General features: G+C 36.9%; 1 protein-coding gene across 2 annotated transcripts; it reads right to left on the reverse strand.

Annotated features, from left to right (window-relative positions):
* Positions 1-2,235: 2,235 nt before the first annotated feature.
* Positions 2,236-5,523, reverse strand: LOC144574077 (uncharacterized). Of its 2 annotated transcripts, XM_078323928.1 has the most exons (8): positions 5,382-5,523; positions 5,092-5,223; positions 4,504-4,751; positions 4,214-4,372; positions 3,966-4,122; positions 3,683-3,825; positions 2,719-3,234; positions 2,236-2,475 (listed from the first exon to the last, which is right to left on the reverse strand). In XM_078323928.1, exons 2-8 carry the CDS (start codon positions 5,165-5,167, stop codon positions 2,461-2,463), a joined length of 1,314 nt encoding a protein of 437 aa, XP_078180054.1. In that variant the 5' UTR covers positions 5,168-5,223; positions 5,382-5,523; the 3' UTR covers positions 2,236-2,460. The 2 variants fall into 2 exon arrangements, with proteins under 2 accessions (XP_078180054.1, XP_078180053.1); XM_078323927.1 differs by lacking the exon at positions 2,236-2,475 and having other exon boundaries at positions 2,513-3,234.
* Between the last annotated feature and the right edge of the window lie 8,498 nt (positions 5,524-14,021).

A 14,021-nucleotide genomic window follows, 5' to 3' on the forward strand; every position in this document is an offset into this window, starting at 1 on the left:
TTGGGCCATTAAAATTAACAGTATTTAACTCTACTAGACTGTGCCCCGTTAACAGTGTTTACTTGCCCCATTAAAATTAACAGTGCTTAACTTTGCTAGACTGTCAGGGTTACTTTTTTCATTGGAAAATGGAAATCAAGGTAACAAATTACTACTTCAAAAGAAAAATGGTATAAAACAAAGTATAGCAAATTACTGCTTCAAATGAAGGAATGAAGCAATTCTTCTATGAGTGGGATAATATTCTTGCTTGCTTAGACAATCTCGAGGGCATCTAAGGGGGCAACGGTGTGATTCTAACGAAACAATTCTTCACGGCGACAGAAAGCTTGGTTCCCTTTATTTTTGCTGGAGTTTAAAAGGTAAAAGACATAATGAGAAGAAACGGGTCACGGGTCAAAAGGGTTAAAATTCACAAAAGGCAGACAGAGGCGCAGGGCTGTGATGTGGAAATAAGGTAAAAGATTTTTTTTTGTTTAATTATAATTTCAAAAAAAAAAAAATCGATAATACTAGTAATACTAAGAACATCAATAGCCATGCTCGGAAAGTATTCAATTATGTACCGTATATTTTAGCGTAGCAACAACTCGTATAGAAGAGAGATTTATAACTTATCATTCTCAAAGACAATTTTCATGTGAAATGTTGTAAGTTCGAAAATTTGATGAGATATTATTTATAAATATTATAAATATTTAAATTGCTTGATCCTCAAACTTTACTAAAAAGAAAAACACCCTTAAGAGTCGATATATTGGAAGGTGGGATCAATAGAAAAAAAGCAATTACGATTTGCGCCGATCAAGCCGACAAGCCCCCCCCCCCCCCCCCCCCCCCGAACCTGTATCTTCTCAGGTATTGCACAATTATTGCAGAGGATCACTTACTTTACGGTTTGAGATTAAATCTCAACCGGCTTGGGATTCGGGTCACTGTAGGGGGCTCCATTTTTGGGCTTTGAGATTCGTGCCAAGTTAAAAAGTACGGTTCAGATCTAGTAATTGTAAAAGATTCCCTTATCAGGTATTGGAGAGGATGTGAATTCGCCTCCCCCCTCCCCCCCCCTTTTTTTTTTTTTTTTTTCCTTCTCTCCTTGGTTTTTAACCAAGCAATCTGGAGTAGAGCCGGCAAAAAAGTTTCAGCTCGCTAGAATTTGATTCGACAATTAACAATTAGTTCGCTCAAATTAGTTTCGAGCTATTAACAAATCGAGCTATATATATGATCAGTTCGCAAACCGGTGGATCAGCTCGATATATACTATCACTTTTTCGAAATTGCATATATTCGCGTATGATTTTGTTTGGAGCTCTTCATAAAGTAATGTGGTTCAGTAGTTTCGTCCTGAAATAGATTTGAACCTGTTTTGAATCAGGTGCAATTGGTGTAATCAACGGTACTTTCTTTTTCAATTAATATATAATAGTTTACTTGTTGTGTAGGTGAGCAAGACATCGCATAAACTATATGTATATATATACTGAGCAAAATACCATGGATTTGTCTGCGTATATGCTGACCAAACATAAGTTCATCAATATTCATGTTTTAAAAATAAATTGAAGAGAAATATTTGATACAAAAGTCACTGTTTAAAAGGGTTCCAACTTCCAAGGCTTCTATATGGAATATAAAAAGAGTGAGTCTATGGTACTATGCATATTACGATTTGGTACCGTGCTACGGCTCTATATTTGAGTTTTCAAATTCTAACGGTCGATCCGAACCGTTCATCTTGTTCTCCATATTAATATGTGTTTGGAGACCAAATTTTACATTTTTTGAAATTTTTTTACTATTTTTTTAGATTTATTGAAAATCACTGTTTTTGAATGGTCCAGAATTTTCAGATCAAGTGATTTTCAATAAATCTAAAAAAATAGTAAAAAAATTTCAAAAAATGTAAAATTTGGTCTCCAAACACATATTAATATGGAGAACAAGATGAACGGTTCGGATCGACCGTTAAGATTTGAAAACTAGAATATAGAACCGTAGCACGGTAACAACTCGTGATATGCATAGTACCATAGACTCACTCATATAAAAATACCGTAAATATACTATAAATTAGGAAATTTCATGTAATGTAATACTCGTAGATAAAGTAGAGATACCATAATCTGTATTTTTGAGCTTCATTCAACTCGATCTCAAATCAAGCTGGTTTATGAGCCAGAAAATGAGCTAACGAGATGAACTACATATTTTTATGAAAATTGGTTAATTTAAATCAAACGAGCTGTTAATAAACTGAGCTAGCTCGATTTCTTAATGAATCAAACTCCAAACCAACATGTCAGCTCAAAACTTGAATGCCATTCAAGCCGCTCGATTCAGTAATATTTCGAATCAAACTCAAACCGGGGATAGCTCACTCAAATTTGATTCGTTGCAGCGCCCCGACATCACTTCAACAAGATGTGCTTCCAACCACGTTCCACAATTCATAGCTAGCTAATACCCCACCACCTAAAGAGAAAAAAAAAACCTTTAAACAAAACCCGTATGGCCGTAACATCAACACAACTTTCATTTTTTAGATCTGCTAGCTCTTCTGCAACACAATGTCCAACAGTCATACTTCAAAATTTCACCAGAAAAAAAAAGAAAAAAACAATGCCCAAAAATTGAATAGACTCATTGATTAAGATGGTGGTAAAACGGCATCCCAGGCAATGCCGATTGCAATGGGCGAAAACCAGGTGGCCCCACCTGCTGCAGTGCAAACTGCATCGCTTGGCTCTGCTGACTCATCGACATCATCTGGCCCAAGGGCATCATAGGCCTTGTGGGCCCCATCATTCCAGCCTGAGCTTGCTGCAACGGCTGTGTCGACACACCAGGCCCATATCCATAATTCAAGCCCATCATTACCGCACCTGGCGGGCCTGGAAAGACAGCCTGTGGTGTGACCGGCATAGCTGCCAATTTCTCTATAGTTGCACCACCGTTGGTACTGCTTTTGCCTTCTTGTGCAGCAAAGGAGGAAAGGACTGATGACATGATCTGCTGAGAGCGGGAGGAAGCTGCCAGGCGGTCTGCCACCTCAGCAGCTGTTGCCGATGCATTCTTCTTCAGTGGGTCTGATTCGGTGTGGCCATTTGCGTGTGTCATTGACTTAGAATCAATAACCGGCTCGTTATTGAGCCGCCTCCGTAAATTGGCCACTTGGTCTACAGTTGCCTCAGCAAGCTGTAATTGTCTATGCACCTTCTCTACCTCGGACTCCTAGATAGTAATAATAAAATCAGTAAGGTGAAGAAATCAAGAAGTGTGGCTATGAACCTATGCATAACGCACATTGCTCCGTACTATAGATTCATATCTCTATTTTCAAACAATCAATCCGAACCACTCAACATGATCTCCATATAAAAATGTACTTGGATGCCAAAATTTATATATTTTATAATTTTTTTAGATATTTATTAAATTACTTGATTTAAAGATTCTCAACGAAGTAGAAGTTTTCTACCTATCTAAAAAAAATAGTAATTAAATTCCAAAAAATGTAAAATTTGGTCTCCAAGTCATGGAGATCATGTTCAACGGTTTGGATTGACTATTTAGACTTTAGAAATGAAGATATGGATCCATAGTACGGACCAATGTGCGCTATGCATAGTACCATAGCCTCACTCTTAAATTAATGGGAAAATTGTTGATAAAATTGAACCTGCTCTTTTAATGCTTCCTTCAGTTGAGACACGAGAGCAGCTCTGTTTTGTTCTACGGCCTTCAGCCTCTCAATGCATTGTTTAAGAATCATCTCCTCCTCCTTCAGGTCCTTCTCAAGCATCTCCCTGCGAGGTTCCCCGACTAAAAGCAGATAATAAATTCAGACCAAGTCCGAAAAAAAGAACATAACCAAAATCGCATCCTTGGATTCAAACACAGAACAAAAGGATAATAGAAAGTTAGAAACAAATATGATAATATCAAAATACACATAGTAGCACCTTCATTGCATGCATCTTCTACATCTTTCTCCATCTTCCCAATATCCTTTGCAGCAGATTCGCATTTTTCCAAGTCGGCATTCTCATCTAGTTCATTGCTTGAGACAGCATTAAAGGCTGAAACAATCTTCTCTGCAGTGCCCCCAACATTTAGTTTCTGATTCCACACAGTCAATAACATTTGATGAATAATCAATGTTGCTAGTCTTAAGAGACGATTAACAGGATAAATAAAGCAATTTCCTTACAATTCGTATAGAACGCGAGTCCCTACGGACGATTTTTATCGAGCTCCTTGAGCGCTTTTTGCTCAATTCTAATTCAGGCAGAGGCTCATTTCCGAGCACTGATTCCTTCAGACTCTTTGTCTGTGACCCAAAAACTCTCCTTTCTTCCCAGATTTGGACCTAAAAATTATGATAGATCGAATAAAGATTTAATGCACGATTCCTTTGGTGATTAACAACAAATTTCTTATGGGCTTATCCAGAAAAAACAGGAACAATTTGGGATAGTAGTGTTTATAAAAGAGACGTACCAGACGGGAGACAACAGTCTTGACACTGTCATCACCATGTTCGGTAACATTTTTAAGAGCGGCTGGAAGAAGCTTCCAGAACTCCTCAACAAACTCCTTCCCATTTTTTCTGCTATTTTGTAGTATGTCATTTGCAACATACAGTAGAGGAATCTTTTTGTCCTTGTCAGAGCTGTGGAATTGCTTGTTCCACGTCTGCACAATCGTTTCGGCATGTTTCCGGTGAAAGATGCACCAGTGTGACAGAGCTATTTATTGGAAATAATCGGTCAAGGAAACAATAGACAGTAGAATTCAAAGATAATGCACTCAAAAGTCTATACATTAGTGGAGTTTTGTTCTTTTTGCATTGCCTCTTCCGATAAATATACATTATGACCCCCTTTATTGAACAACTTATGTACCAGAAGATTTTTACAGATAATACAAGTACAATAATTTTTCCTACCCCGAGTTCCAAATAATTTGCATAAATTAGTTGAATAAAATAAATAGAAATGTAACTTTTACATAAACCAAACAACTGAATCACAACAACAGAAACATATTTTTTTTCCGAGTTCAACTTGACAAAATAACGAAGGATACTTTGAATGCATTGCTGAGTGTTATTGAGCTCGGAGAGCTTATCTGCCAGTATCTCTTCGCGGAAAACACCGCTCATTCCACCTTAGTTGCAAAAATTCGCTCTCAGTAATCAACCAGACCAAAGTTCAAACCCTGAACGAGAACGAAATCAATTAGTGATAACGAGCTCAAATAAAGCAAAATCACTCTCTCAAAAAAAAAAAAAAATTAGAAAACGGAGATCCAAATTCCGAGTTGTAACTAAATAACTATAGCAGAAAAATAGGAAAGAGCGGGAGAACGAATCAAACCTTGATCCTATTTAGTGAAGCGAGAGGGAGATTGAGCGAGAAAGCTAACGATCTCAGATCCTTGACCTAGGGTTTGCTTGGGGAACGAGTTTAGAAACAAGAGAAAATAACAGAAGTCCGGGTCGGTCGAGTCGATATTCCCTCGGCTAACTGTCATTGGTATTATCCGACAGAAGTTGCCGTCCGTTTATCTGCACTAAGTAGACAATTGCACGAATCTCGACGCAGAGTATATTGGGTCAATACTTCAAAATTACACGCAACTTCTGAATTAAAATCAAGGATAGTTCCAATATCCTTATTTTTTTTCTTCTCTCCGTTATGTTATTATTTTCAAATTTTAAAAATTAAATGTTCAAATAAAATTGTTAGATATAATTTATATCAACTTCTTTATATACATACATGTAAAATATTATGATATTTAAATTTTATTTTAATTATTATAAAAGAATTGTAAAAATATAATAATGTGGATAAGTTTTGGATATTGATTTTTTTTAACTTATTAATTCAGATAAAAAAATCAAACAATAATATTTTTGTATGTATGTGGAGCAAATAATATATCATATAAGTTTAAAAAAAATGATATTAAAAATTTAAAAATAAAGTCACAATGGAAATACAAAAATAGAGACATTTTAACTCCTCCGTTAAAAATTAATATCGGAATAAGGACGGAAAAAAATAGTATAATTTAGTAGAAAGGTATAATTTTAAATTAAATTTTGCTGATCGAATAATGGAGGAGAGTTCATTCCGTTCAATTCAAATTCATCTCAAAGAAGCTTCAAATTTTATTAGTAATGTTATTGAAACTCTACATATTTGAGTTTTGACTTAAAAGAGCAAATCAATTTGAGTTAGGCTAGGGTGCTATGGATAGCATAGAGGCCTCTATGCTACGGCTCAATATTCGAGTTTTCAAAATCCAAACGGTCGATCCGAACCGTTCATCTTATTCTCCATATTAATATCTGCTTGGAGACCAAATTTTATATTTTTCTGAATTTTTTTACTATTTATTAAGTATTTTACAAAATTGTTGATCCAACGGTGGCTGCACAAAACAGTAAAACCGTTGGATTAGCGATTTTCAAAGTGGCTTAATAAATAGTAAAAAAATTCAGAAAATTATAAAATTTGGTCTCCAAGCAGATATTAATATGGAGAATAAGATGAACGGTTCGGATCGACCGTTTGGATTTTGAAAACTTAAATATTGAGCCGTAGCACGGGAGGCCACTATGCTATCCATAGCACCCAGCCTAACTCAATCAATTTTCTCAGCGTCACTTTATCCTGTTCAAACTTCAAACCACGCCAAATGACATTGATTTCCGTTGACGTTTTCCTTTCAATCATGAATATCAAAATCAAAATTCTTCTCTTGTTTTAAGCACAAATGAAATGCTAGAGTACTGTATGTTGAATCGAATCGTACAAAATGTGAAAATGTACAAATATTATCATATTACCGTACGGACATATCGATATCCGTATTGTGTTGAAAATTATCATATCTCGTATCATATCCAATACATATCCGTATTCGTATCCGTACTGGTTCAAAATCTTTACCCCTAACTAGGCACTTAGTAACATATTATCTTAAAAATCTTTATTCCTAATTGTCTTTGTGTTATGTAACATGTTATTTTTAATTAATTATGCGTTTGTGTATGATCAAATAATCGTCACAACTTTATATTTGTTTGCAAAAATTTTGAAATGCTGAAATGATAATATGAATCATCGGAAGTTTGTTAGATCACAAAAACATGAATTTTTTTTATGCAAGTATACAATTTTAAATAAAGTACAGAACTACAAAAATCTCTTTAATGTAAACATTATATTAAAGTGTTAAGTGGTGTCTTTTCTTTCAGTTCCTCCCCCTCTTTGTTTACCAATCCAATTATTGTAATAATTGCAAGAATAAATTACATATTTTGAGCATAATGAAATGTATTTCTTGCAACTTTCAATAATCTATAAATTTATTTTTACAGTACATTATTTAACTACTATGTAGGAATTTCCACTATATAAATGATAATTTTTATAATAACACTTATATCTCATAATTATATAAATATTTTAAAAACCATAAATTGTTAACCTGAAACTTTATCGGATTGCTGTCCGGTTCAGTTCTAGACATTGACATTATTATGAATTAATCAAATGAGAGCTAAAAAAGCATATTTATGAGACAGGTGCGCGGAAGGTACAATGGACATTGATCATGATTCATGACTCATGAGTAAGCGTAGTATAATAAGCGCACTAGCTTCATATATAAGTTTGTGTAAAATAGCATGAAAATTGAATACATTACCTAATAATTGTATCGTTTTTTTCCTTTTTTTTTTTTTCTCTTTTCGTCTCTATGTAAAATTTCTATACTTCATTTAGTTAAATAAATTTTAGCAAGTGAAGCCTATAACTAATTTGAGAAACAAAATTCAAAGTCTGACGCAACAATAGTTCATAGATTTGAAATTTGAATAAAAAATTTCTTGTGGATATTAAAATAATTAAGTGACTTGAAATCTAACTTTAAAAAATATATATATATATGACCCGACAATCTAAATTTAAGAGAAAATGAAAATTATGGTCTGATTTTTCGAATACACATTTTGACACCGTTTTTTTTTCCTACCACCCTCAAAAATCAGAATTAAATGAATAACACCCGAATAATCAGATTTCAGATAATGCCAACCCCGCCCGCAACTCCCCCCGACCCCCACCTGATTCTGGTAACAGCTCCAAACCTCCTGATTCTGGTAACAGCTCAAAATCTGAAACTGGTAAAGGGAAAGGGAAGGCTCCAGCTGAGGTTGATGTTCTCCCTTCTGACTCAGATGATGACGATGATTTCCCTCCTCTTCCACCCACTTCTGGCATAGCCACCGGCCCCCGGACTGTTGTGTCTCCGGGTCTTGAAAGAGGATCCTCCTCTGACCTTCCTGCTCCCTCTCAGGTCTTTGCTGCTTCCTACCCTTCCTATCTGAGGACTTTCCCCCCTGATCGGTGCCCTTCTTCCTATGCCCCATGGCAACCAGGAGAGCATATAGTCCAAGAGGAGTTGGAAGCTATTGACACTGTCCCTACTCGCTTGCCTTCCCCTGTGCTGGCAGTTGTCGGTGCACCTGATCCTCATTCTACCTCTTTTCCCACCCCCTCCCCTTCTCTGCCTCTCTCCCATCACACCTCAGACCCTATACATAGCTCAGCCGTGCAAGCCTTTACCATTTTGCTGAATCACCTCGTCCAACCAATGCGGGATCACCTTCTACTGGCACACACAGATGTTCCTCTTTCTCCCACTAACAAAACCACTCCAGCTGATGTGCATACAGTCACTCCACAGGTGCACGAGCGCACTACTCCTAGACGTAAACGCACTGGCATCCCAGTTGGAGAATTGAGGAGAAGCACTCGGCTTCGAGCTCAAGGTTCAGCTCAATCCATGTTGGCTAAGGCACAGGCTAGAGTGCAACAGCAAGGTACACATGCCAAACATACCATTACTTTAATTAGGTCTTTTCCGTATACTAGATTGACAGAACATGAGGTTTCGGAAATATTTCGAGCCTACAATATTAAGATAGGCATAAATGACCTTGAGGCTGAGGATATTATTAGGGCCATACAACAGTTAGATAGGGCTGATTTTGACAAGCTTATTTCTCAAGCTTTTACTAAGTTGCGAGCTATGCCTCATGATCAATTTTTGATCTTAGATTTATCTTCTGAGGGTCATTTAGTTGTTAAATGAATATTTTAAATTGGAATATTCGTGGTATGAATGCAGATAGGAAACGATGTATTTTACATGACTTGTTGCATGATAATAAAATTGATGTGGTAGCCTTACAAGAAACTAAGAAAACCACCTTTACTGATAGACTTTTAAGTAATCTTTCTACTTCTATAGACACACGGAATTGGTTACCCTCCCAAGGTCGATCTGGAGGAATTTTAGTAGGAGTTGCTAGTTCTAAATTTCAGATTCTAGAATGTAACTTATTCCGATTTTCCATGCAAGTAATTTTGCACTCTAAGGCAGATTTACAAAAATGGATGCTCGTAGTGGTTTATGCTCCTGTAGATAGGTCACTTAAGTCAGCCTTTTGGGATGAACTTAAGCAATGTAGGTTGAATAGGACAGAACCCTGGCTCATATTAGGCGATTTCAATGCTATTAGATTTCGATATGAACGGACTGGAATTAATTTTGATATTCGAATTAGTCGACAATTCAATGATTTTATTCAAGATCATCACCTCTTAGAATATAGGTTGAGTTCCAAAAAATTCACTTGGTCAAATGGTAGACAATCCGCTTTATTAGATAGGATATTTTGTACTCAAGAGTGGTCAGATCTTTTCCCTCATAGTATACTTCAGAATTTGAGTTCATATGGATCTGATCACTGTCCCCTCATGCTATCTATCCCCACTGGAACCCCTCCTCCCCCACATGTTTTCAGATTTGATCCTGAGTGGATTAAGAATGAGGAATTTGTTAAACTTGTGTACCAATGGTGGCTGGCTGCCCCAATTTCTCCTCATGGTAATGTTGGATACCAATGGCACCAGAAAATGAAAAGAATGAAACAGAAAATATCTGGCTGGTCCAAAAACTATTATGGGGAGAAAAAACGTCTCAAACACAAAGCTAATACTATCCTCACCACTCTAGATAAATTACAAGAGGAGAGGGAACTCACCCCTGAGGAATTGTCCCAATGGCAACATTCTAAAACTATGTTAGACGATCTTTATCATGATGAGGAATTAGCTTGGAAACTTAGGTCCAAACAAAAATGGCTCCAAGAGGGAGACCGAAACACAAAATACTTTCATAGTATTGCTTCTCACCGTAGGAAAAAGAATATCATACATAGTCTTGATAATGGCTCCCAAATAATTACACAACCTTCTGAAATTCAACGCGAAGCTTACCTCTTTTACAAAGATCTTTTAGGTACATCAGGTTCAAAATTCGCCTCATTAGGTCCAGATTTCTGGTCTGAAGGATTACAATTAACAGATCAAGATAGACGTTTATTTGAAACACCCTTTTCTGAAGAAGAAATTCATCGAGCTATTTTCCTTTCTGATCCCACAGGGACACCAGGGCCTGACGGGTTTTCTTTCCTCTTCTACCAATATTTTTGGGATTTACTCAAACCTGAACTCCTTCTACTCTGCCAGAAATTCTTTGACAATTCCCTTGACCTCCACCATTTGAACAAATCGGTTATCTGTTTAATCCCTAAGGACTCTAATGCTTCCCAACTCAAACAATATCGACCGATTAGCCTTGTAAACTGTAGCTTCAAAATCCTTTCCAAATTGCTTACCTTTCGGGTAGAACCTATCATGCAAAAACTTATTGACCCTAGTCAGTCCGCCTTTCTCAAGGGACGATATATCCTTGATAACGTTGTTCTTAGTCAAGAAATCATTCACTATGCCACTAAAACCGATCAAAAAGGGGTAGTGATAAAAATTGATTTCGAAAAAGCGTACGACAAAATTCATTGGGATTATTTGCTTGAGGTTATGCAGGGGCGATCCTTTGGTCCTCGGTGGATTCAATGGATTCAAAGGTGGATGTACAGCTCCTCCTCATGTGTCAATGTTAATGGCTCTTTAACAAATTATTTTAGATGTCAACGAGGAGTACGTCAAGGAGACCCATTGTCTCCTTTTTTGTACATCCTTGCAGCTGATACTTTAAGTAGATTGTTTAATGCCGGTAAACACCAACAACTTCTACACGGCCTTGGCCCTTCTTGTTTTGACCACCGAACAGCCATGACAAACTGTCATTACGCGGATGACACGATCTTATTTCTACAAGCTACACATCAAAATGTTGAAAAAGCTTGGTGGACCCTTCGAGCCTTTGAGGCATTATCAGGGATTCGGATAAATGAACAAAAAACTGAACTCTTTCCTCTTAATATAGATGAACAACTAGCTTTTGAATTAGCTTCTATATTCCATTGTCATGTTTCTCAATTTCCTTTTAAATATTTAGGTGTCCCCCTACACAAATCTCAGCTTCTAATCAAAGATTGGCAGTTCCTCCTTGATAAATTTGATAAAAAGCTGCAAAGTTGGAAAGGTAGATTATTGTCCCTTAGTGGAAGGTTGACTCTTGTAAATGTTGTCCTTACATCCGTTCCTCTTTACGCTTTGTCCATTTTTCGCATTCCCAAAGGCGTCCTTACCAAATTAGATAGATATAGACGCAAGTTCTTATGGCAAGGGTATGGGGCCACTACCAAAAAACACTCTCTTTTAAATTGGCCTAGTATATGTTTAACCAAACAAAATGGAGGGATGGGGGTTTTGGATTTAGATATAATGAACAGGGCCTTACTTGCCAAATGGGTGTGGAAATTTAAAGACCCTACATATACCAATCCTTGGAAAATTTTAATCACTCACAAATATGATGTAGAAAACCTACCCCCATCTGCTTTTTGGAGGGCTATTTTAGATATTGATCCTTTAATACAAAACAGTATCTCCTTTTCCCCCAATTGCAATACTACTATCTCGTTTTGGCATGACATTTGGTATGGGGAGTGTAGTCTTGCCACAATGTTTTCTCACTTGTACAACAAATGCATCACTACTGACTTATCTTTGCGTGAAGTTCTTGAGGAACAGGGAGGGAACTTGAGATTTAATAGACAGCTGAACGGGGTAGATTTGAGAGACTGGGCAGCTCTCCAAGATATCCTTTTCACTTTAGTAATTGATGAAACCCAAAACCACCCTCCTCTTAAATGGAGATGGTCTGCTTCTGGGTTGTTTACGGTCAAATCTTTGTACCAATTTCTAAACTTTCGAGGCATTACTCCCACTCAGCCCATGCTATGGTGGAATTTGAAAATCCCACCAAAAATTAAAGTTTTCATGTGGTTAGTTCAAAAAAAGGAAGATTCTCACTAAATCACAACTCGTTAAACGAGGTTGGACTGGACCTACACACTGCCACTTTTGCCAAGCTTATGAAACTGTTAATCACCTGTTTATTCAATGTCCATGGGTTAGGCAAATTTGGTTCTGGTTTGGTCAATGTCAAGAGGAATTTAGTCAATGGAACTCAATACAGGATATCATCACCTTTGCATACTCTTTACCACGCTTAAAACAACATGCTTTCCTTACTGTGTTTAGTGCCCTCACATGGACTATTTGGAAAATTCGCAATGACATTTGTTTTAATCTTGCAGCTATACCTACAGGACGTAATACAATCATCCTTATCTCCTCTCTTGTTTTGTATTGGACAGGCAATGAAGTAGGAGACATTGATGAGGCGGTGAAGAACTGGCTGCCGCAGCATATGGAGCACATCCCTCTTCGCGCCTACTCTGGTGACGATGGCCTTGAACTGGTGGCAGAAGCTCAAGCAGGGGACTCGGCTGATGCTGCATGAAGACCTATGGCTAATTTTGTTTTTGATTTTACATGACATATTTTGCTGACTGCGATCAGCTGCACTATTAGGACTTTTGCTGTTCTGTTTTGTCTCTAAACTCATTGCTGGTTACCACCTTAAATGTGGTATCGTTGCTTAGGAGAATGGTCGTGCAACTATCAGGACTACCTGGTAGTTGAAACTGGTTACTGTAATTAAGTTTCTGCAATGAAACGGGCCTAAGCAGCCTTATTTTCAAAAAAAAAAAAATCAGATTTCAGATTCCGCCACGTTCGCACCGTGGATCTGCGAACGGATCGCCAATCCATTCGCGATATGGATCTGCGGACTGACCCGCTCGCGTGACCTGTTCGCACCGTGGATCTGCGCACCGATCCGTAGATATGTGCACTGACACGCTCGCGTCATGACCCGCTCGAGTGACTCGTTCGCACTGTGGATCTGCGCACCGACCCGTTTGCACCGTGAATCTGCGGACGGGTCAACCCGTTCGCAGATCCACGGTGCGAACGTGGCAAAATCTGAATTCCGATTTTTCGGATGGTATTCATTTAATTCTGATTTTTGTGGGTGGTAGGAAAAAATAGACGGCATTTTAACAACAGAGTTAAAACAACGTCACATATAACTCGCTCACGATCAATAGATTTAATAGTCATTTAATTTCTATCAAATAAATTTTAACTTTTCAAAATAAAATTTTATTTAGTTTATGATGGATGACTAAGCAAACTCTACACTGAGTCAAATTTGATACTTATTCTATTTAAATAATTAAAAATACATCTATAATTTTGTATTTTAATTTAAACAATAATTTACAAGATATTAAATACTGTATCATAATATTCATTCAAAATTTATTTGTTAAATCAGCTTGGATTTACTAAATTTACTAATTTAATTGTAAACTTACTAAATTATTTGATGTATTTTTACAGTAAATCCAAACTGGTTTAAACTGCTGGTTTGGATTTTTGACATTAAATTAGTAAGTTTAGTAAATTTAACATTATATTTGTTAAACTGTTGGTATTTTTGACATTAAATTTTGTAAATCCCAACGGTTAAATGTCAAATTTATTAAATTTCAACTTGACCCCCCCAGGGTCCTTATCATCTGAGGTAGCATACTATTTCTGTTTAGATCCAGACTA

This window comes from Carex rostrata, chromosome 22, assembly GCF_964058835.1.
Source record: "Carex rostrata chromosome 22, lpCarRost1.2, whole genome shotgun sequence".
Lineage (NCBI taxonomy): Eukaryota > Viridiplantae > Streptophyta > Magnoliopsida > Poales > Cyperaceae > Carex > Carex rostrata.

Excerpts from the sequence above, each read along its gene's own strand:
- LOC144574077 (XM_078323927.1), bottom strand. The coding sequence starts at position 5,167 with ATGAGCGGTGTTTTCCGCGAAGAGATACTGGCAGATAAGCTCTCCGAG. Across the intron at positions 4,123-4,213 it reads ACTCGCGTTCTATACGAATT|AAACTAAATGTTGGGGGCAC; the intron begins GTAAGGAAATTG and ends GTGTGGAATCAG. Across the intron at positions 3,235-3,682 it reads AGGAAGCATTAAAAGAGCAG|GAGTCCGAGGTAGAGAAGGT; the intron begins GTTCAATTTTAT and ends ATTACTATCTAG.